Raw genomic sequence first — 25,151 nt, 5'->3', positions numbered from 1 at the left:
CTCAGTGTTGCACTACGTTCCTCTTCAAATGCACGCTGAGCCACGTGCCTCTGAACTGTTAAAACTCTGCCCTTTGAGTACAGCGAACTATTTCTCAGGAAAGCTGAAGTAAAATACCTAAAACTAACCATGGCAAGCTGCTCTGTACATCAACAGAAAGAAAGGGATGGCTAATTTGGTCAAGAAACCTTGTTCAATTATGCTATGTGATTGATTAAGCCACTAATATAGGAAAAAAAAAATCACATAAAAAATGCATTATTTCCTGTCCTTTGGGGAGGCTCTTGCGCATACCACAATGGCCCAGTAAGCAATAACGAACAGAACAGGATGAAAATAAACTGAAGGAAGTGGCCCCAACATTTCTGCAGTATCATATGCAACTACAGGACACTAGCGTGATGTAGTCGTCTGATGCAATGGTCTCTTTTCAAAAAAGCACTGAGGCTGTAGGTGATGAAAGGCATCTTAATTCTTAATGCCTCCAGTAAAAATCTGTGAATGTGTTGGCAGCACATGGCAGACGGCAGAGCAATCTATTCCAGACAGCCAGCACTCGTACTCCCAGCCACATTTACCAGCTCCAAATGAAACCACTGGAGGTGTTCAGACTGAAGTAAAATTAGAAAAAATGGGAGCCCCAATAATAGTTACCATGGAAATTTTGAAAGATGCGATGTTGTACCTCAAATTTTAAAGCTCTTGTCAAATGTCTTTACCAATTGCAGTGCTGAAGGATAACATTTAGCAGTCAGAGGCTCCCAGTCTTCTCCCATAGGCAGGGATATACCAACCAGTTTGGGCTTCCAATTAATGAAGTGGAAACAAGAAATTGCTGGATTAAACACTCATGGGCCTTAGTAATGAGATAAGATGGACCAGGAAAGCTTAGGGATAGACTCCCTCCACTTTAAACAAGGCAGAAACTTTCCTGCCATATCCCTTGAACAGTCTCATCAGTGACCTGTATCAGGTTTTGTAAATTAAACAGGTATCACAAGCTAGTGAAGAGAGAATTTCATGGAACATTTACAGCCAAAACCGAATACTTTTACACACAACAGCCCCTACCTTTTACTTCTCAAGTGAATAACCCAAAACAAAAATACAGAAACTAACTTCAGTAATGAAATGAACACCAGCTGCATCACAAGTATGATTTGTTAGCTTCTACACATCTTTCTATCAAGGAAGCTTATTAAAAAAGATAACTCATCTTTGGAAGGCAAACACCACAATTTAGTTTCCTTTTACATAAAACATATTGCACAGCAGAGTGCAAGGCATCAAGGTCTGCCAGAAAAATATACCGCACATTAGTACCAGAAGAGTAATGTTTAAGCAGATCCAAAGGGGATATAAAAAAAAATTACAGGTTCTTGGCAGACAGATACAGATCCGTAAGTAGTCTGTTGCTCGTGCTTCAAGACAATCATACTATCCTGTAACCACAGAGGTCCAGAACTTCATATTGGTCTCCAAATGAGAAAGCAACCTTGTTTACTTATACTATCAGGATTGTCCTGTAAAGAACCTTCAGGAACTTAAGTCATCATTTGGAAAAAACTTTGTGATTTAAGGCACACAAAAATAGACAAAAAAACAAACCAAACCAACAGTGAATTCCAGAGAACTGTTTTTCTGAAAATTACTCCACAGAAATTAGGCAGCAAGTAGATAGGCAAAAAGCAGAAAGAAAAACAAGGTGTGATGTGAGAAGCCTCACTGAAATCCAGCCTTAACCCCTTCTACCTCTCACCTGTTAAGTTTTCAACCATCTTGCCCACAAAACTCCCTTCCTTATGGAAAATCTAACATGTACTTTAATTCACCGTGATCAAGTGAGTGGGGCCAGAGGTTGCAAGTTAGTTTGAAGTATGTTCCACATATACAGCTGCAGAAGTCATCAGCAGCTGTGTAAATCAGTGCAGAGCTCTCTAGTTAATGGTCTGATGTTCAAAAGCAATCTACAACAATGTGCAGTACTGGAATGGATAAAGATTGAAGTAGAAGTTACAACTGGTCAGTGATCTTTGCTAAATAAAAATTTATTGGGAAAAAAAATCTAATTAGCTCTTTGGAGCTAGTAAGATTTAGTCTTCAAACGACTAAGTGTCTTATTTGCCACACAATCCAGTACCTAATTAGAAACGAAAGCCAGGATACGCTGTTCCTCATAACAGTTACATCTCTAATTCTCAATACCATGTTTTGATACATACTTCTTAATGACTCCCCATAAATTACAATAATGTTCTGCAACACAGATGAGTTAGAAAAACAACTTTACATTTTTTTCTTTCATAAATATTGGATATTATTAAGCATTCAAGTGAATAATCAGTTCTGATACTTTCAGAAATATCTGTTCATGAAGTGCTACTTCAAAAGCACTATCTACTACAAAATAACCTGATACTTTAAGTGCTTTTAAAAGACAGTAAGCATACGTTCATATTCTTTTGCAACAGAAAATAAGAGATTTCATGAGGAGTGTATCGTGGTCTTGTTGCAAAACCATTTACAAGTACAGATGAAAAATCAGAGGAAAGAGATGCAGCAAGAGGTGCTGTGACTGGTGGTATCTTCCAGATTTTTTTATTTTTTTATTTTTTAGTAAGAGCAGTCATCTGGAAACTCACATGGACAAGATTTGTTCTTACTCACCAGGGGAAATGCTTTAAGGCCTTTGGAGAAAGAGGAATTTGTTTTGGTACTGTTGTTCTCTGCTGGACTAGGATCAGTTCTCACTGCTCTCCTGGCTTGCCCATGAGGAGGGACCAATATTCACTTAAGATTCTTCTAACACAACAAAATTTATGAACATAACAGCTGAAAAATTTGGTACTTGAAAGCCTTAATTATCCTCCAGAAGCATGCAGCCTACACTCAAACCAATTTGAAGAAACAGTCCCCGATACTTTTCACAAAAAAAAAAGTCTGGAGCAGCAAAGAACAGCCCTGAATCATCACTGAAGCATCTTAAAATTAGCTAATCACTTTTTGAAGTTATAAGAGATTCTTTTTGATATCGGCAAAGATAAAAATGAAGATGCCTGATGTCCTATGTGAGACGAGAAACAACAAAAAACCTTGTCTTTTCTCCATCATTTCTTTCCACCACATCCAGACCATGCCTGGGGCTGAAACCCTCACCCCTACCCTCAGCAGCATTCATCAGTCACTGACTCCTGAGTTGTTTCCATTCATCAAGAGAGCGATTAAAATAGTTCCCCCCAACCTAATATGGGACATATCACTTGACACCCTCCAAAGGCAGGCTGGCTGAGCTAGCAAACTTACCACTTGATAAAATACTGGTATCCATTCTGACCATATTCACAGACAGCAAAGCAGCAGTTGATCTTGACTGCTGCTAAGAGAAGTTGGTGTCAAAAAAGGCTGTGACAGAAGAACTGGTATTACTCCCAGGGTCAAACTACTTTGGGTGGCATTTATAAAGCTTTAATTGCTTTCTTAATAACGAACTATTTTGAAGCAAGCGTAAGAGATTACAACAAACAAATTTCTGGTGAGTGAAGACTGATACGTGGGAACAAACTAGAAGAATTTATGTAGTTCACTCCGAAAGAATTCTATATTTTTCCAAGGATATTCTCAGTCAGTAACTAAGTTATGAGCTCAGAAAAAAAAAGTCATTGAAGTTCCTCAGTCAGAAGGAAAATTATTACAAGATGTAGATGCATAGGTGAAGCGTAAACATCATCCAATCAGTGGTAAGAGGAAACACATGAAAGAGCTGAGAATGAGAACAATAAGGAATCTAAAAGCAACCTGCGCTGCTACAGACGCAGGACCTGAGTTATTTTTTTCTCAACAGGGTAAATAAAGACTTGGAAAACTGGCTCAAACTAACGACACCATCCATCGCTGCTGACTCAAAGGCATTGCTTGTCACCTACATCATAAAAAATAAGCTAGGAACTCCCACAAAATAAATAAAAAAAAAACAACAGTAGCTATGGGTAGTTCTCATGAGAATTAAAAAAACAAAACCCCCAAAACCTAAGGAAGGAGGATGAAGTGGCATGGATAGCCCCTTCTAGCTCACGTTAGGCTAACCAGTTCATCTTAATTATTGCATCTCCCAACAGACATAACTTTGCTCTGTTGTTCTGCAATTTAAACTGAAAAAGTATCAGATCTCATAACTGCCTATGGAGTTTGTGGAGGTCGTCACAGAAGAAAACCACAACGCGCTGCCTACTGGATGCGTTTGCTGCTGCATTTCAAGCATTTTCCTGCATCTTAGGGAAAACATGGAACAACTACAAGAGAAAACAATCTTCAAGGATAAATGATGTATGAATGATCTTTTGGATTTTGTTACAGCTTTTTAACCTAAACAGATTTTTAAGTCTAGACATTTTTAATTTTTTTTTCTTTCCATTTTCTCCTTCAAATTTTTCTTTACATTTTGCTATAATTAGCAATCTTCTACAGAGCATTTGCTCTCTGTAAAGGCAACAATATCTGACTCAAAATATGCATTTTTAATGAAGATACGGCATACAGGATTATCTTAGGGTACATGAACAACAAAATTACATTAATCCATAAAAATGTACGCGGAAAAAAAGAAAAATTGTACCTTGGTTAAGAGTACTTGTTTCTTTTGTAAGTGTGATGTTATGGGTGTGACACATTACCCACAGCAGCAGTGTATAGCAGGATAATGATCCTCTAAAGTCCAAGACTGTAAATCATTGAATCTATACCACTGAGTCTTTACAAGATGGCCTGGCAACCCCCTCTTGTAGTATGAGTATCTTTAAAATATGACATATATTTGTATTGCCTGAGGTCTATTTCCATGCAATACAAATGCTCAAACATCAGCAGTAATGAACAGAATGACCTCTAATCAACAGAATTTGCTCTGCTCTGGGATGCTACCTAAATTAGATGCCAAAAGTCTTACCAAGTGCTTTAAAGCTTTGCCTAAATGGAAATAACAATTCAATTTAGTGTATTTCTGGATACCAAACCCAATTAGTATGTAATTTAATGTTCACCCCAAAACAGGTGCTTTTATTACCGACTCACATAAGATGTACTGACTCTAATGCTACTTTATGAAAAATATCTCCCCGATCTTCCAGATACAATCAAATCTGATGCATAAATCAAGGCCGTTTCAAATCAAGCCTGTATTACTCACTCGAGTCCACATGAAAAATCCCACGTGAAATTTTCTCTTCCCATTGAAGATGCATTGTAGCTATAAGGAAATTATTTGTAAATACCAGCTTTCACCCCATACAGATGAACTCCTCAAGGTTCCTGTAATTAAGAAACGTTAGCACTGACACTTTTTTCTTCTTCTTTTTTCCCCTTGAAACAGCAACTCTTTGACAGCACTGACAACTGAAGCAGCTACTGCCCTGTCCCTCTTACTGTGCTGTTGAACTATTTTTGGCTGGGTCTGTTCTCTAAACCATGACATTTCTGCACAGACACGCACCTCAATTCCAAGGAAGGATGGACGGGCCATCAAACCAAGGTCCAGGTGAATGCTGGATCTGAATCAGTGTGCAGGAGCTGTCACTCCCCCTCGACTGCTTGCAGAGAGAGCCTAAAGAGATTTGTTTCCCTGGGTTCGTGCAGCCCCTGAAGTGTCAGCTGCATCACAACTCTTTAAACGGAAGACTGATATGAGAGCTCAACCATGGCAAAAACCAGGCCAAGAAATACTTTGTGAGTCTTTTGCTGTTCTCTGTGGATACGTCTTAATTAGCTGGTTATTGGCAGTGCAGCTGCTGAATTTACTTCGTTGTCACCATTTACACTTGACAATATTGCACAAAATTCTTCTGCTGACCTTGAATCCTTTAAACCAAGTCATATTAAATTGACAAGGTGACAGATTCTTACCCTCCAAGTAGATCATTAATCTTTAAATAAAAGATGCACATTGCACAGTTTCTCTGCTTTCACAACGGGTTTGGTTTTTAACATGTGAGGGTTAATGTGGCATAACGGCTTAAATATTAAATTAGTTAGGTGCTCTCAGCAACATGAACGGTCAGAACACACAGGTGAAATTTTCCTCATCTTTCAATCTCTAAATGGATCTCAAAGAATACAGAAATATGTTCAAGAAACATTGACAGGAAACAATTCCAGGAACTGAAGCTGCAGCAGGCTTTCAGAATACAGCTTAAAAGGCAAGCCGATATATACATACTAGAATATATTTTAAAGAAGCTCTGCTGGAGAGATTGAAACTAATACTTTAAACCTTTCATCTAGAGTCAAACAGTTTCACTGAGGCAATACTAAACTCAGGATAAGGGGCAGATCAAGTACCACTACCACACCATGCATGGTACTTCGAACATGGTATTTAACATTAAGATCACACACATGTCAAATGTGAACTTTTGTCTAGCACTAAGAAACCAAGAAAACAAGTGTACTCAAACACTTCAGAAACATGATAAAAATATTTAATATGTGAATATATTAATTTGAAATTGGAAGCGTTTAAAAGCAATGATTTTCCCCTCTTTTGCTTTCTATACAAACTCACAAAGATTATTGAAAACTGAATTTCAAACAATGCTTTGTTAATTTCTAAAAGATGCTGTTCTGGAAAGTGATCGAGGTTTCCAGCTACATTCCTACTGATTGAAGTCCGTGTAATTATGATTTTTCATACGCATAAGCTTTTTTGAGCGTTGGAACTTTGAAGTGGTTGATTTTGCAAAGGCTTTTTTCAAGTAGGCTTTTCAAGATAGCTAAAATACATTTTCCTTCATATCAAGAAACTATGCACTGTTTCAAGAAAAATACATTGTGTTATTAGCCTTCATAGAACAAAGTGACTGATAAAGTCATTTGAAGCACAGCTACCTGCAGAGGCGATTAGAAATGTGGTTTATCCTCTGTAGAGATTGGGAAGAAGAGAGCTTCCCCCTCCCTCTGCAATGGCACAGGCGAAAAAACCTCTTTGATTTACCTAGGAAGAATCTGAGTTACTGCTTCCTGCGAAATCAGAACAGGAGCATTTGTCTGCAAGTCTGCACCTTCATTAATTACGCACCAACCTGCATTCTTCGGTGGTGAATACAAAAAGGGAAAGCCTTAGAAGCAGCATTTCCCTTAGAAACAATTGCCTGTCAAACAAAGCATAAAAAGACAAAAGGCAGAAACACTGTTTCAGCTTGAATGCCTTAATGTCACTATTTGTCATGCAGCACTTCATCAGAAAACCCCGAAGTACAGTTAACTCCACTCCTCACCACGCCGCACACTTTCGCTGCTGTTGCAGGATGAAAATGTGCCCGGCCTGACAATGAACCAGCAGAGCCAGCGCACATTGTTATGCAACTCGCCGTCTGCAAGGGTGCCTCGTAGCTCCTTCTTTATTCAGTGAGTGCCAAGTGCATGTTTAATCAATGTCACAGCTCGCCACAGTGTGCAACTGAAGCCGCTGTCATTCCTCTCTTCAGATTTGCCGGGCTAAGTTATGCAATGCTCCGAAGAATACCTTGGAATTATTTGCAGAGCCTCTGAATGCAGGTGTGTGACAGCGTTTACACGGCCGCCACTGGAACAGGCTCCTTCTTCTCAGCCCTTCTCAGCCTGGACTAAAATGCCATAGTGTGACTGCACGTAGCGCGCTGCATTCGGAATTACAGCATGGCAACGTGAGAAGCCTCTTCAGACGGCTGCCACTGAGAGTAAATCAAAGGCTGCTGGGTTTTTTTGAAGTCTTAATAAATAACTAAACACAATTGAATAAATCAGGTGCTTTTTTTTTTTTTTTTTCCCTTTTTTTTTTTTTTCCTTTTTTTTTTTTTTTTTTTAAGGCAAAAGCAAACAGCATGCATGTCGTTGCTTTGCATCATCCAGGAAAAAAAAAATCCTCATTTTAATGAGAATTAGTCAACAGTGAGGATCATTACCAGAAAGGGTTTTGCTGTTTTTGACTACACTTGGCGTTAGTGGATTACCGAGGCAGAAGGCCAGTCATTTGGAAGATTCGGCAACGTTATTATCCTCGCCGTTAAACTTCTTCATCAAGGAACTGTTCATGCTCCTAGCTGGTCTGTCTGAGTGAGGAGAGCAGCCCCTTCATGAAGAAAAAAGCCTGGTTTGCCACTGAATCTACGAGTAAGAAGCATGTCTGATGACATTTTATTCCTGATGCAATGTAGGGTAAGAAACATCTTTTTTTTTTTTTTTTGTTACCTTTCTGGGTATGAGATATGCTCTAAGCTGATGACTTTAATTAGACTCACAGCAGAAATAGGTTTATCATCAATGATTAAAGATGTTTGCCAGAAGAGAAAAACGCTGTAGCACTATAAAATGTGATTGCAAAGCTTCACTAAACGTGAGTTATCTGAACTAGTAGAAAGCCCAATCAAATTTTAGTTTAAGATTAGAATTTTCTGATCAATAAGGCTAAAATAGCAGAGCAAATTATAGATAGTGTCAACATTTCAGCTGCCAAACAGCATAATTTTACATGGAATGTATTTCTAGAGGATATTTGACTGTCAATTAAGAGTACAAGAACAGCTAAGTAATAGAGATGACCTGTCAACCTCACTTTTTCAACAAAAAAGGTAATAAATCATACACGCATCTGTAAATATCTAGCTGAAGTCCTCAGGCTGCACAGTATTCTGCTACTATGAAAGTACTACCGTCCTTTGGCATACTGCAGTAATAAGCATATATAATAGCAATAACCTTTACATTTGAAAAGACAGACGTTTTCTGTTCAATGTTTGCTGTTGCATGCATGTCCAAAAGCTGATCTGTTAAACAAGTAAAAGGGGAAGACCTCACCTGCAATTGCCTGCTTATGGCTCACTGGTCAAAACAGAGTGAGATACTGTGTTAAAGAGGCATGTTTTCCATGTTCGGAAGCAGCAGACATGAATATTTGCAACTGGTTTTGTACTGTGACAGTGAAATATTTAACAGCTGAAAATTCACATCATCTCTCCAGGCATTTCAGAGCATTTGACAATGCCCACATACCTGCTTTCATCTATGTGATGTTTCAGAAAGAAACAAATTAGCTGTTTAAAGACAAATTTTAAATTTCTTTTATAATCAGGCATATTAATTAGCTTGAAGCATCAAGCTATTTTTCACTCCTACCTGATCTGCATCTCCAGAACAATTACTTCTAACGCCTACATGGCCATACATAAAGAAACAGAAGATAAATACAACTCAACAAACACCGAAATAATAAATATTTTGTAAAGAAGTACAGAATTGCATTTAAAAAGATCAAAGCTTGCACGTTCGTCAGACCAGATTTACCATTTGTTTTCTTTCTTCTAGCTAGCTGCCAGAATACTGGTGAAGATATTTGCAGGAAAAATGGGGACCTCTGCCATCACAACACTGGAGGATGTAAAAAGGCGAGAGGAGAAGGAGGAAAAAGAAGAATCTATTCTAGCACTGCTTGGAATTATTGGAACTGTGCTCAATTTATTTGTTATTGTTTTTGTGTACATCTACACTACACTTTGATGGCATTTTTGAACATTAACTGCATAGCACACAGTGCAAAGACCAGCGACAGTAAGGATGATTTCTAAATTTAAAGCAAAAAAAAAAAAAACAAACCAAAACAGTCTGACAATAATATCAATAACATTCCAGAGCAAAGTGCCTGGCTAAGGGCACTGCAACAATGACTGCTAAATGTATCTGTGAGCCCAGCTAGGGTGCTAAATTATGTAAATGAAGACAGACAATATTCAATTTCTCACTGATAAAAGATGAAAGTCTAATAGTGGAAACCGAGATGGCACTATTTTATTGCCAACAAACACGCAAGGCACAAGAAATACAAGCAGAAAAGCAGTGAGAACAATCAGAACATAGAAAGAGATTAATTAAATATACGAATACATACAAGCAAGCCCCGTGATGCTTTCTGTAGTTTTGTGCAATATGTCTCTTCATAGCTGAGACCAGAAAACAGACAAAAGGGTTTTATTTTTAAATCACCATAATTTAGGCTTAAAATCTACACTGATGTGTAATAAGTGTGGAAACAGGAACACTGTTATACCAAAAAATTGTAATACTATAAGCAAAATTTTAACTACTAGCTATATTCTGCAGCATTTTTGTCAGTCTTGTGGAAAGCTGGAAAAGGTTAGATTTTTCTTGCCTTTATCAAATCTGTATTTGAAATCATGCTATATTGATGATGTGCTTTTCTAATTAAAAATCCTTTAAAGTGGTGTAAAAAAGTAAAGAAGAGTTTTAGTACTTCTTTTAAGAAATATTATAAATTACAATGATACTCTAATACATATTCTCCAAAAGAAAAAAAAAAAAAAAGTAAATGACATTTTCCATATCGCCGATTTTAGAATGTGTTTAATGTAAGTCAAATACAACTTCCATGTTTTTATCCTGTTGCTTATTTTCAAGTAAAATAAAACGTATCACAAAGGATTCCTGGTTTTGTATGGAAAACAGCCTAACAGCATTTCCCAGAAGAACATGTTCTCTCTGGACCAGATCCTTTCCTTTTTGTACGGCTAATGGTTTAGGCCCAGAATTGCAACTCTCATGCATACTTCATGGTACATACCATTAGTCTACTGAAATTCATTACACTAGTTCTACGTTTCAAATTAAGGCCATGTATGGCTTTGAACTAAATCCAAAGCTGCAGACAGTGAGATCATAGGAATTTTTGTATACATGAATATATCCCACATATTTCTTCTAACAGAAAAGCTACTTTTGAGGGCTTAGGATTAAAAATACAACAGAGAAAACACACACACACAAAGGGGGGGGGGGAGGGAGGCTAATAACTACTGTTCTTGTATTACACGTGCCACAAGAAGAACAGAGGAGCTGCATTTCTGAAAGTCAGCTCTGCAAAGCTAAATCCATCCCTCCATAAAAATGACAGCAAATAAATACATCTATTGTATGGATAACAGCTTATTACTGTATAGACCCTCATAACTACTTAACCAACTGAGCCTTTGAAAACCAGTTCTTAACAAGCAAATGCATAGACTGAGGTCAGGGATCTTTAACAGAAAGAGCTAGGCAGTGGTATTTCAGTCAGTTACAAAAACTATACTATAACACACTGATTTATAGAGGAGTGAGGTGGAAGATGGTATATTCTGGTTTTGCTACTCTGAGTCAATACTGGCTCATCTAGAAGAAATGACAAACAGAGCTGAGGCTGCACTGGAAGGGAACATGCAGACAAAAATCTTATTCACTGTCCATAGTCCACAGAAAATCTCTGGTGTTGTATATTCATTTTCAGTATATGAAGCACCACAGTATTCTGTAAAACTAAGATGTATTGAAAAGAAGTTATGTGGGTTATTCACGTTTATTTAGATCTACAAAATACAGTATTTTTTATGTACTACTTAAACAGTATATCTGTGGATATTACCACAATAATCTCATAACATAAGGTTATTTGAGATGGGGTTTAAAATGAGAAGTTAGGAGAACCTGAAAACTGGACAGAAGTTCAGGGAGAAACTACTGTTTATTTTGATCCTGAAGTTACTTAAAACTTGTCAGTTCTGTGAGATAAACAAATACTTGCATTTCATGTCATTTCAGCGCATGACACTTCTCCAAATTGTGACTTGATTAGTACACCACTGCTGGAGTGAGACACTGCACCTTTTTTGTAAGCATCTCGACAGCACAACAGATAAAAAGCATTCCCAAAGTTAGAACCATCTGTGGCAGAGGTCCAGGATCACTGCTTTACCAATGAACGAGTTCATTAACATTAATGAAAACTAGCCAAGTTTTTAATTTGGTTAATTATATACTGTCTACCTAAGCTGTCATTATGCTTCTGATTTTGCGTATTATACAGGCCTTGTCTTTTTCAAGGAAAGTACGGGGTAACATGATCACAAGGCTTGCCCCTGCATATGAGTTACATTTTGTTTCGAAACAGTAGTCTGATACCATCTCTTAAATCTTACATCTCCGTGCTCATGCAGACCTAAGTCTAGTTTTACGTCAAGAAGCTCTGATTTACAGATCCAGTGATTATAACTTCAATGAAATATATGCATAAAAGTCTGAAAAAAAAAAATCTTAACAGCAATACCTTTTATTATATACTGTCAGGGAAAAGCAGAATTTCATGAAGATTCAATGCTTACACTGCAGTAGTACCCTCACACCTTTGTCAGATTGTGAATAAAGATGTAGAGACGTGGTACTCTTGAATGAATGAACTCAATGTACCAACTTCAGAGCCCCATTAGGGAACACAGGCTTCTGAAGGTACTCAGCCTTGTCAGTTGAGCAGGAACAGACTACTTTGCAGAGAGCAAACCAACACCGTATAATGTCTTGAAGACAAGTATGATTAATACAAAATAAATACTTCAGCAGGAAATCTAGTGCAATTCAACCTCTAAGGTGAGGAGGATAGGCCTGAAAAGAATGACTTTAATAGACAAAGCCTCAACAAAGATATATCAAGAGGCAGAAAATGAATTCAGTATGTTCACCTTCAACAGATTTGTACATCGTGTGTACTACATACATAAATAAGGTATTTGACAGTGGAACGAAATAGCCTGACTGCTAATGAATCCACAAATCCAGGATGCTACAGTACTTGATTAATAGTGAAAGGTGCATTAAAAGTAAATACTGGATTGTTACAAAGTGGAGCAGGCTGTGAACACAATCTTTTTCCTAAAGCCTTCCCATAGAAATATGTTATCTCTCCTCTGCAGTCAAACCCATGAAGACTGAGCTGGATCTAACACCACCATGCTAACCACATCACATGGAATCTTTGTCCACTGAAGAAGGAAAGGAGACTAAGAGGCGGGCACGTGAAGAAAGGGCCGCAAGAAAATGCCAGCTAAAAAGCACAGCACAACCTGCTTCACGAGCCTGGCAATTCCAGCAAATAATTCAGGCAGAATTCTGTGACTTACCATGAAGTTTGTCTTCCAGGAAAGAGGTGGTAAGAAATCACTTCCCTGGGCTTTAAACAAGGTTAAGTCATCTTGGGGCTTGCTAGTTACTGGTTTAGGGAGAAACTAGTGTGACCGCATTTCTAAGCGAGAAGAATCTACCTGTTATTGTAATTCACTCTCTCCTTCTCAGTAAATAATAGGTTTATGAGGATTAATACAAGCTAAGTCCACCAATCAAGTAACTCACTTTTACCAGCCAAGTCTAGAGCTTCTAGATAACCATGTACTCCAGTTAGAACCTGATGGTCATGTTTGCTGCGAACCTCTTGTAGGGTGCAAATTTTATTGTTGAGCATTGTGTTCAAGGAGAGAAATGGTCATGTTTTAAGTTCTTAAATGATAATTAGTTCAAATGAAACATCATATATACAAGACAGCAGTGAAAAGGTTTTTGCATGATAGCTTTTGGTGTGAAATGTGCATTAATGCTCAGTAATGAATACATGCTAGATGTTCCGTGACACAGAAGTTAAGAATTACATCAATTTTACAAATGTGAACATGAATTAAGTCTTTAGGAATGCACACAAGTGTAGTAAGAAAAATCTTGCCATACTACAGTGATAAACTTGTTTTCATTTATGAAATGGAAGATAACAAAGACCCCAATAATGCCATAAGATATGCCACAAAGGAAAAAATGTTCAAGAAACAGGGTGAGGATCACAGCAGATATTCTTCCTTGTGACTAGTGATATGATCTGTCTTGTGCAGTAAGGAAAAGTCCTTCATAGACAGATAAACCTTCCTTCTGGACAAAAAAAAAGCAATTATGGAAATTAATGCAAGTGGTCAGTTCGCGATTTTCAAGGACTTCACAATCACCTTACTCTGATGCAGATGAAGCCGCAGAATGTGACAGAGCAGTCTGGTTTGCAAAGATCTGCTTCAAGGTGAGGTTTCTAAGCGATTACATGATACGCAAGCACTCTTCATCTGATTAATATTCCTTTTATCTAGAGCAATCTAGGTAACAATCTAGTCCGATTGTTATCTGTATGTTTTGGACAAACTGAGCAGGGATGGCAAAATATATTTAAAGCAGCAAAAACACGAAATAAATTTCTAAACGTATTAAAGGCTAATTTTATATTCTGATATTGGACCTGTTCGAGAATTTTGCCAAAACAACTTTGCAAGCAGAATGTAGCATACCGGTAGCTAGCTGGACATATGTGAGCTCACTAGAAAATTTTCATCAATACCAAAATACTTACAATCTTGTATCGGCATGGTGCTATCAGCCTACTGTGCAACAAAGGGACACAGCAAACCCAGACTCTTGCATGTATTTCTTTATATAAAAAAGTTCCTCACGTAATTTTATGTGTATGGAGAGGTATATGTGAAGATCACTGTTATTTCAATGATCTCCAGCAAAACACAAAATCTACCAAAAGAATACCTCCAGAATAAGGGTAACCTTTAACTGGTCCCACAAGCATCCATTCAAGTCTCAGAAAGTTACAGAGTTGCTGAAAATTGCTATTTTCTGTCAGCAGTTTCCTCAGCACAGCCTGTTCCTGATGGGGTGCCAGAACCTGGGAACACTCTATTAGCATTCTGCGTGCAGTGTCCTAATTTCTCAGTCCAGCAAGTTACAAGAAAAATACAGTTACCTGCTTTTTCCACATGAAAGTACAGTTGATAGCAGAAGGTACACTGGTCTGAAAACTAGAAGGCCACGTTCATGAGCTTTACTAACACTATTTCCTTTTCTACTCCTACTTGGTAAGCATTCAGCCCTATCTCCATTAGAGAATAGCTAAGAATTCAACCTGGAGAAGACCTTTTTGATTTAATTTCAACCTAACACAAATGACTCAAATCTGTTCTAATACATCACACTAGCCTTTAAGATTTAATTAAAAACAAGTCAAAACTTCCACATTTCCAATGTTTCAGCTATAAATACATTAGTTAAGGTACTTTTTCAGTCTCGGGCATTGCATCAGAGCTTAACACTGCTCCAGAGCTTCTCAAGTTCCATGTCTCTTGCAACAGCCAGGCTCTCTCTGTCAGCTAAGTCTCCTGACACCCTGCTAGTGACATCTAGAACCCCAGCATCACCTGCAACTCACACTCAATGTGAGAACTAAACAGCAATTAGTGCATTGGAATTATGCCTGGCTATCACTGAGACAAACCATTTTCAGGGATTACTTTCAAACTAAATGCATCTGACTCAACTATTCATGATGAGAAGACATTCTTTCCAGAAGTTGTGCCTACTTCCACAGTTCCCTCTCTTACTGGTATCCCATTATGCTTTCAAAGATAAGCTTGAGTGATACAAGCCTGCAAAACTTTTTTTTTTTTTTTTTTTTTTTTTTTTAAATCAAGAAGAACATTGATAATGATAGTTTTAAGCAGAGAACACTGATCAAATACAGCAGGAAGCTTTCAAGACTATATGGCTTGGATCAATGCATTAAGCATAACAAGCCTTGAGATTTTACAGTTCTAAATTCCAATAGAAATAATCTCAGCCTTTGCAAATTTGGAACTAGAGTAGTAGATAATGGCGTTTCTCTAAAGAGAAAGGTTTTGATTTGCTCTAACATTAGCTTAGCGGCTACTTTAAGACCTACACATCCATTTATGAAAACGCAGGAAGCATCTACGTTGTTCCCTCTGTACTAATTGTTAATTCACAGCCATAACATTGGAATATCCCCGACAACCACCATAGCAGAAAGTCCAATAAAACACTGAAAACAAACATTTCTCACTGAGCCTGTTCCTTTTCTTTGTGCTTTGGGAAAACAAACTGTCTCTGAAAGCTGAACTAGTCCCAGCTTCTCTCTACTAGCCACATATCTCATCTCTTATATCAGTATCTGACTGTTCTTCCCCAGTTAAAGGTGACTTATACAGATACGTTTTTCTATTGAAAACAGCAAAAAGCAATTTCAACAGTTGTGATTCATCTACAACTCTGAACCAATGGTCTCATCCTTTAGATAACAGACTATTTCTGCTAGGTCTATCTATGACTTTTCATTTCTACCTCAACAACAGACAATTTTATGAATGTCTGTGAAAAAGATTACTTTTCTTTATTGTTTCACTTTATAATTTATTTTACTGTTTTACATTAGATTTTCATTTGCAATAATGGGCCTGGTGTATAAGCTGCTTAGTTCATTTTCCTCACTGTAATATGTGGAAAACAGAACCAACAAATTCATTATAAAATCAGGGAGATGTGTCAAACTGCGGACTGGCAAGTAAAATATATTTGTGTTTTTATTTTTCCTTTAAGGCCCCAGCAGACTTTTTGAACTACTTCTACTCCATCATAGAAGATTATGTAACGCCCTAGTTACCACAGATTAAAAGAGCCACGTGCTTGTTTTAGTTCTGTGTAGTTTTGTGGCCACTTAAGACACAGATCTCTCTTTTACCTCTGGAGAGGAAACATACTATGTAATTCACCAAGAAGCTATGACATTGTTTCAAGAAATTCATCTCACCACAAAACACAATTGCAATCCAAAAGAACTGCAATAATATGACAATATGTCTGTCAGGGGAGGCAAAATAAGGTCCAAAACCAAGTTATTCACATTTGGAAGAACAGCCTCTACTATTCATGGAGTAAATCCATCTTTACAAAGCATCTGAACAAAAATCCAAATTTCAGCAGTTTAAGAATTGAATTTCTAATTTAAAGATACTAAACCAAGTGTAGGCATTTAGAACAAATGAATATTTCAACGAACAATTGTGAATGCTGTTTTCTTATCCAAGGCTGAAGTGAATGTTCCATTAGTACAGTTCTAAAATGGCAAACATACTGAAAACAGCCAGAGCTACCTGCTGTTCATATAAACAGCACTGTTTTCTTGACACTTACTTGACAGACATAAGATATCTCTGATGTAGGAGAGAATGGCATGTTACCTGAGTCGTTGCGGAGGTATGACGACATTGCTGGAATGAGGCAAGACTGACTGAGTAGCTCCAGGAGAACGGATGGGAGCGCGCTGCTGTTCTGTCCTCTACCTTCATGGCTACTTTGGGTCTCTCCATTCGATGTACTCCCTGCAGGATTTATGTAACTGGCAAGAACCTGAAATACAGAAAAGTATTTAATCATAACTGATGTATTTTAGGCAAAAGAACTATCTTTCCTTCCTTAAGAAAAATTTCAGTAATACATCACAAGCTATTTTGCTAACTCACTATTGTTTATTTCAGTAGGCCCAAAGATGTCTCAGAAGGAATTTTATTTGTTTATTAGGTTATAATTACAATTCTGGGGAAGTGATAAAATTAAATAGCTATTTTAATTCTGAATGACTTCAAGAGATCAACTAATATGAATTCTGAATAAACTGCTAGAGTTACTTGAATCTTGAAGATTGCCAGGTCACTACTGAGATAAGTGGGTTTTGCCATTCCCTCTAGAACAGCCAATAGAATAAAAAATTAAAAGTAAATGTTTTAAAAATGACTTGTAACTTACTTTTGGACAGGACTTCTGATGAGACAAGAGCTTAGAGTGAGCATAACACTGACTCTGAAGCACCGTTTGTGTGCACGCTCGTGGTTCAGTAAGCAGGGTGCAGCCCTCCCCTCAGGACAGGCAGGAAGCCGCCTCACGCGGCTCCCAGTGGCGGCTCCGGCCGAGCTCACAGGCCCTGACCGTGGGTCACAGCACACACAACCCAACACATTGCCAACTGCCTGATTTGTGCGGTTGTTCCTTCAAATTAAGTAACTTGACTTGGAATTTCAGGTGCTAAATTCACCGTTTTAGTCTCTTCTTTCTTTCCTTCTCCTTTGCTCTAACCCCATTAGCCATCATCTTTTGCTGTAGCATCTTATTTTACCAGCACTTCATACAAAACTTTCCTAAAGAACCGTTCCAGAGAAGTGATCAGGGAAAGTCTGCTGTAAAACTGACAAGACGTCTTCAGCAAAATGCTGAAGGGTTTTCTACTTTCCCCTCCAATTGCTGACTGCTCAAAGCGAATGCCTCCTTTCCTCATGACTTTTGACAGTTATAGCCAAACCTCTGCATGTCATAATGCAGAGTACTGCCTGGAAGCTTTGCCAGGAGTAATTCAGGTGCTTTCTCCTTTTTTGTGCTTAGGAGAACTGTTTCAGATTTTATTCATTTTGCTTTTGTAAGGGGACATGATGCTTGTGCCTTATAATCTACGGTGACTGAAATAAATGATTACATCAAAATGATATCTTCATCAGTCAGGACATGGATGTTTTCAGAATTTCATCCCCTTTGCGCACTACCCCAGTGGTGAGGTTAGCTAATGCATTTGAGCTGACAGTTCTGTGAATGAAATTTTTGATGACTAGGAAGAATTTCTTGCACTGACCTAAGGTAACCAATTGGCTACATTTCACAACTGGACTTAAAGGCTTAACTGAACAGGATTTCTCTGTCCTTAATATAACGCATTTGAAAGGCATCAGAGTTTTATTAAGGTCCAGTCGTTCACTGGTGATTTAATATTGCCATTTAAGTGACATTATCAGGATTTGATAGTATGTCTGAGTGAGATTTTGTTACATTGGAATACAAGACATTCATGGACACTTCGGTAACCACTTTGGATGCTTTATTAAAACAGAGCAACATTAAGTGAGAAATGAATAGGTAAGATTATTTTGACACACAAAATGTCTATTCCCACATCCTCCTTCCCCAACAGACTGTCTTTACTTTTGACTGAATGCTGCTATGTCTACAGAGATGTATGATACCTCCAGGGAACTACTAGAATGTTTTTTTGTTCATAGTCTACTCAGAACTGTCACCTAGGCTTGCCCATTTGGATCTTTTTTTATGCAGCAGTCTAGTAAAGTTTAAAAAAAGCCTCAAATACAATCCCTATATTTTTTCATTTAGACAGGAAGCAGTAAACTTCGTTTTTTTTCCCCCCAAAATACCATAATTACTGTACTACATGACTGAAGAAACCCACAAGCTCTGTTTTTGTTATCCAGGCCCTCATGTTTCAACTACTTATCATTAAACAACATTTCATTATTACTCACCTGTAGAAGGCAGGTCACATGCTCTTCTTCTAGCCTTTGCTTAGTTAAAGCTTGCTCAACATCCCATCCTGAAGCTGTGGAGCCTGTTCCAAAGCCTGTACCCTTAGCCCAGTACAACTGCTGTTCTTCTGTTGATGCACTGTTGTGGGTACTTGACACCTGGGGCTAAGTTACAGAAAATAAAGTCACAATAATTTTACACTTTTCATCTTTTCATTCTTTAAAAAGCCTTTGTTCTGCAAAACAATGTAATCCCAATTTATTAACTTAATATAGATATCAGGATTGAAGGGAACTCGAAGCTTTAGCTAGAAATCCCCCTGCCACAAAAATCCAGTCCAGGTCAGTGATAAATTGCTGCAAGTAGTTCTTCAATTTGACTACTAGTGCAAGCCCATTTTTGTTCTCTTTTAAACTATTGTTACTGATTAAATGATGAAAGATATCAAAATGCTACTTAATCAATATTATGCTAAACAATACAGCTCTCTAATTATTATTGTTTAACAGTCAAATTTAATAACATAATTAGAAAGAGGGATGGAAATAGAAATGTCACTGAAAGTACACAACTGAAATGCTAGGATGCTCAAGCTTGTGCTGATTTTGAATAAATGTACCCAAATGGCAAAAGGTACAAGTTATTTATTCCAATGGTCTGCATCACTGCATTTTACTAACATTAACTTCAACACTGAATTTCTTAGCACTTATAAAACTATTTAAGTACTTAACAGTAATTTTGAAAATTTACCAGACCTTTGATGAAAATGATGCATAAAAAATCCCAGTGAGCATTTTTTAACTAGTGCTATCCTAATTATTCAATGAGAACATTAAACAAGTGAATGTATTTTCCAGAGTCATGAGTGTTTGCTACTTTCATTATAGCTACTCAGTGACAATTAGCCCTACTTGAAGCTGGATTATGTGAGTAGGTGCCCAACTTTAATTTGTATTATTTGATTTACAGCTCTGAGAAGTTTCAATTTCTGTCCAGATCTTCTTCAGGGATTTTGTTAGAGATTATATTTGAAGGTAAATGTTATCACCTGTGACGTACCCTACTGATAGTACTCCAGAATCAACATCTAACTTTTGCATTGAGAATATAATGCATCTTGGTGACAAAACAGCTGTCCCCTGTAGACATCATCACTCATAAACACACTGTGCCTTTAACACTTCAGAGGATGTCATGAGCACTGACTTAAAGCACTTAAGGGAAAGCCCTGCCTCAGAGATAGAAGCTTCGTGCAGGCCTGATGAATATCTAGTTTCCGATAGCTATGAATTATATGAATTATTTTCAGGGGGCATGGTAGTGAAGCAGAGATAAGAATTAATGTTTGCCCTTTCCTTCCAGAAGCCCAATTATCTTAAGTCATTAGTATGCCAGCAGCCTGATACCCAATTCGGACCAGCGTATCTCAGTTCCCCTTCAAAATTCACTAGCCATTGAAGTGAATTATACTCATATAGTTTCATTTCTTCTTTGCTCAACTCCCCATCGGTATCAGAAGCTACTAAAATATGGACAACCCCATATTTTGCAGCTGCTTACCAATACATATTTATCCACCAGAATATTTTTATGCAAGCCTCTGCCATAAAATTATAAGAGAGGGCAAGTCATTATTGTTTTCCAAACATGTTTTGAGACAATCAGTCTATCGTGCAGAAATGGCAACTCATAATACTAAAAAATTTGGGGATACATGTTCCGAATAGAGGGTAGTATAAAACAGTAAGTATACTAAAAAAAAATAATTTTTGAGATTCACATGGGATCTTGAACACTGGAAAACTCTTGTCTTTAAAAAGGGGATGAAAAAAATCATTAATTCATTACTTTTCACAACTCATTTATGTTTGTGAAGCATTTAAGAGGAAATAATTTGCAGTCAGTAGAGTTTAGATGATGAATGCTAAATAAGGTAATGAGGTCATGCTATCTAATGAGAATTTAAAAAAGAAAGAACAACCATCCATTGAGTATTATGCCTCTCATGTGCTGAAAAAGAAGGTCCTGAGAAAGAAACAGATTACACCTTAATGCCTCCTGACAAGTCTTTGTTGCTTAAATTTCATGATTACTATGTTTATTTGCAACACGCAAGAACGATTACTTAATCAAGTACTTTCTAATTATTTTTGTTCTTCATTCAAATGCCAGCTACACAGAAATTAGATTTTAATGAAAGCACTGATTATTTTCTTTATTATGGCAAAAACTTTTCCTGCTTCTCAGTTGCAATTAAAGTCTTCTATTAAACTTACCTCTGCCTGGTTGGGACTAGCGTTGGGAACTCTCGGGGCATGATGGCTTAGAGCAGACAGACAAGCAAGGATAAGATGTATAGCTCCAATTTCCAGTGCCATCCGCCTAAGCAGTACTCCATCATCAGTAGTCAATGGTGTAGTGCTGAACAAACTGCGCAACACATGGAAGGGCAGGGTTGGAAGCACATTTGCTGAAGGAGACTGCAGGATATGACCTAGATTGAAGAAGAAAATAATCAAAATCACTTTTTCTTTCAATAGTTCAATATAGTCTTTTAATCTATGGAACAGTTTATGGAACAAAACATGGAAATACACTAAGGACTTAAGCACTCAGATATAGTAAGGCTATCTAATATTAGGTTTCTCTTACCAACAGCTTTTAAGGAGGAGAAGAGTATAGAAGAAAGAATGTTTATTTCCTTTATGGAATTGATTAAAAACAAGTTACAAAATTTGATTCACCATTTCCAGGGAGAAAAACAAAATTTGTTAATAATCACAATACTCTTTTCTATTTAACTACACTGCAGGTCGTATATCTGAATGAAGAGAAAAAATGTGGTTCAGACTATTTTTTTCCTTTGACTTGCAACTACAGCAAGCTAAGAAATGCATATGGTCAACAAACAGCAGTTCAGCTGACAAGGAGCTGTAGTTTCTCATGATGTAGGAATTTACTTTTTTTTAAATTCATGTGACCAAATTGTGAATGAAACCACTGGCACAATCCAAGTGTGATATGACTCAAGTCAAATGCATCGTGAAATACTGACATAATTTTAATTAGATGAGATGCATGTTTGGATTTTGTAGTAGAACTGTTTAAAAAATGTAACCCTTATGTATTATGAGCAAAAGCTACTTTTTTTAGAAGCCAAGTTATGAACAATGGAGTGACCTACTAATACAACACACACATACATTTAGGAAGGTGTCTCAATCTTTTCTGTGTTTAATAATGCATTTCACATTCCCTCTACAGTGTGTATGTAAATGAAGATATCTAAACACTAAAAGTACTTCCAAATAGCCAACTCTGTTCAGAAGTTTGCTTCATATTTTTATATATGAATATATAATTAATTTATATAAATTTATATTATATTTCTATATTTATATAAATATATATAATTTATATATATTATATTTATAAAAATAATATTTATATTATTTTCTCTCTCAGCCTTAACACAACAGTTAATTTGTGTCCATTTGATACTCTTTGTAAAGAAAACAACAAGAAGAAAGCAAGATGTCTTTTGACTTGTATCTTCATAAATAAAACTGAGTAACTGGAAAAAACGCTGATCTTACAGTCTTCTACAACTAAAGGTGTAGCCAAATGACAAAAAAAAAAAAACCAAACACTAAACTAAACATTTGCCCAATGATTTACCTTCACAGATGAAGGAATCAATATTTAACCTATAAACCATTAATTATTAAGTGCAGAATTTGTATTTGTATTAATTTGTATTCTTTGCATTGCACAAGAAAGAAAAGATTCTAGGTGTATGAAAAGATGCATTTCTAACAGAAAAGGAAAACAATAATACTTTATACAAAGAATTAATGTGGACAACTGTTTACAATTTATTCCACATTTGATAAAGAGCTGAATTCACACTTTTGGCTTAGCAAATGGAGAAATTGACTATTTAGTCCAGCAAAACCGAAGTCTAAGAAAGAATACAATTCCTGTCAACAAATGCATCAAAGAAGGAATAGCTATTTACAATGAAGAACAATGCTGGCATAACGGTAACTGGGCACAAACTGCATATGAGTAATTTTAGCCTGAAAATTAAAGACAGGCCACACCAATCACAAAAATGACGTTCTAGAAATGAATTCCAATGGCAACAGTGGAAGCACACAAGAAGAAAGAAAAGCAACCTGAAAAGTAAGGGTTTGTGTTAGCCTCTTTGTATGTTTTTAAAATACATACAAATATTTTTTTGCAAAAGTAAATCACTCACAGACATCGTAGTCTGAGTGAATGTGCACAGTCCATTAGCTAATTACTATTCAAATGAGTTGGGAGTAAGCAACAAGGCTGTATGTTTGTTATGCAGTTTATTCCTGTCTATCGTCCTGTACCAAAATACAGGAGAAATAAAAAGATGAACAGAAAGGACAGTAAAAAAGACTCTCTTGCTGAGTGGAGATTAACTCCAGTTGATTGCTGTATGGAAAAACAGCATTGTTTTTAAAATCTTAATGAAAGGAGAAATCTGAAAGCACTAAAGCATCTTTTGCAAACAGTTTAGTTTTTCAAAACCCTAAGAAATACAAATCTTAGAACTATATGCATTATTCCAGGTTCCAAAGACTTACTACAAAAATAACCTTGTCTCTGCTCATCTGTTCATTCATCCAAGAGCACTCCCTTTATCCTTCTGAACTCACACCATTTGAGTAGAGTTCCTGCTCAGCAAATAATCTAGATCTCCTTTTGCAAAGCAGTTCCCAACAGTTTATTCTACATTTGCTGTAGCTATGCTCCGATGCATGTTACTCTGCATTTGGTTGCAGAAATACACATTCACTCAATTAATTCACTCAATTAATTGAGCATGTCCTGCTACTCAGATGTTCTGTCTGAGTGCACTGGCATCTTGACAGTATCACCTGTAAGTCTGATCAGCAGTTATTTTACAATTACTCTGACATCTAGATGTGAATATATGAATACTGATGATTGCAACGAAACTTCACCAGAAAGAACATTGTATTTAGATAGAAGTGATTATCAAAGATGCTAACAACACAGCTCTTTACAAATTGCACAAACCAATTCTAACTTCCTGCTAAAAGTATCACAATATAAATAATTTTAAGTAAGACAATCTAGCTGTGGTCTACAAAAAAAAAAAAAGAATAGTAATTGCAGCACGTACTTCCTTCACCATCATCTGTAACTCCCAACACCAATCTCAACAGACACTGAGCATGTTTCCGTTCTTTTAGTAGCACCTCAGCATAGCCCGGGAGACGAAGGAATAAACCAAAGGCAGCCAAAGAATGAGCGGGTATGGGAGACATAGTCTGAACTGTTGACTTGATCGGTGGAGGTTCTGCAGCAATTGTTTCTGGTGCTTCATACACCAGTTCCCCTGATTGTTCAATGGTAACCCATTCAAACTGATCGCTGTCCTTCTGCTTTTCCTGTGTGGTTGATGTAACTACTGGAGTGCTCACCTTAAAGAACAACAACAACAACAAAAATTGGTAGTTGTTAATCACCTATACAAAAAATATTAAAATTAGGATCTTGAAATCTTAATAAAGGACACCATTAAAAATCACATTAAATACACTACAGGTTACAGAGAGAGGGACCAGTCTAAAATGGTTAATAAGGACATACTTGCATTTTCAGAATGGTTCTAGTAAGTCCCATCTACATACACAAGCAACTATATTTTGTCGACCTAAAATCCTCAGTTGAAACATGTTTAAAACCTAGATGCATAGGAGACAAACTACATCAGATAAATGATACAGAAGATTATCTTATATATCAGTCTGTTAAATAAGAAATGGACTGTTTATTTTGGACACCTAAAAATGTAAATAAGGAACGGTTAATTTTTAATTACATACTCTAAAAGAAGAACAACTCATCCTAACTGCTTTACCAACTAAGGAGAAATTTGGATCTCTTAGCAGCCTTGTAGGAACTCGTGTGTTCCTTTCAGGCTTTTGATTGATTTGGTGGGTTTTATTACAATTATGCTCTAATGCACTAGTCTGTAGTTCTGTTTTATGAACTAACACTGCATGGGTGATTAAGCAACCAGGCATTACGATGGGTATCAGAGTTTACAG

At 36.9% G+C, this 25,151-nt stretch overlaps 1 protein-coding gene and 1 long non-coding RNA gene across 2 annotated transcripts in view; one reads left to right on the top strand and one right to left on the bottom strand.

The window, feature by feature from the left end:
• The window catches only part of BIRC6 (baculoviral IAP repeat containing 6), a 173,717-nt gene that overhangs the window by 32,528 nt on the left and 116,038 nt on the right, over nucleotides 1–25,151 (bottom strand). The window contains exons 62-65 of the mRNA XM_032184553.1: nucleotides 24,221–24,521; nucleotides 21,315–21,532; nucleotides 19,035–19,199; nucleotides 16,914–17,082 (exon numbers count right to left, since the gene is read on the bottom strand). Of these exons, the coding sequence (XP_032040444.1) occupies nucleotides 16,914–17,082; nucleotides 19,035–19,199; nucleotides 21,315–21,532; nucleotides 24,221–24,521 (853 nt within the window). The remainder of the gene's footprint in view (nucleotides 1–16,913; nucleotides 17,083–19,034; nucleotides 19,200–21,314; nucleotides 21,533–24,220; nucleotides 24,522–25,151) is intronic.
• On the top strand, nucleotides 7,842–9,632 carry LOC116487558. The gene is made up of 2 exons (XR_004253087.1): nucleotides 7,842–8,184; nucleotides 9,331–9,632. It is a non-coding gene; the product is annotated as an uncharacterized LOC116487558 (long non-coding RNA).

The sequence above is a fragment of the Aythya fuligula genome, chromosome 3 (genome assembly GCF_009819795.1).
Source record: "Aythya fuligula isolate bAytFul2 chromosome 3, bAytFul2.pri, whole genome shotgun sequence".
In the NCBI taxonomy this organism is placed as follows: domain Eukaryota; kingdom Metazoa; phylum Chordata; class Aves; order Anseriformes; family Anatidae; genus Aythya; species Aythya fuligula.
The sequence above is the reverse complement of the archived record's forward strand: the minus strand, read 5'-3'. Positions and strand labels throughout refer to the sequence as shown.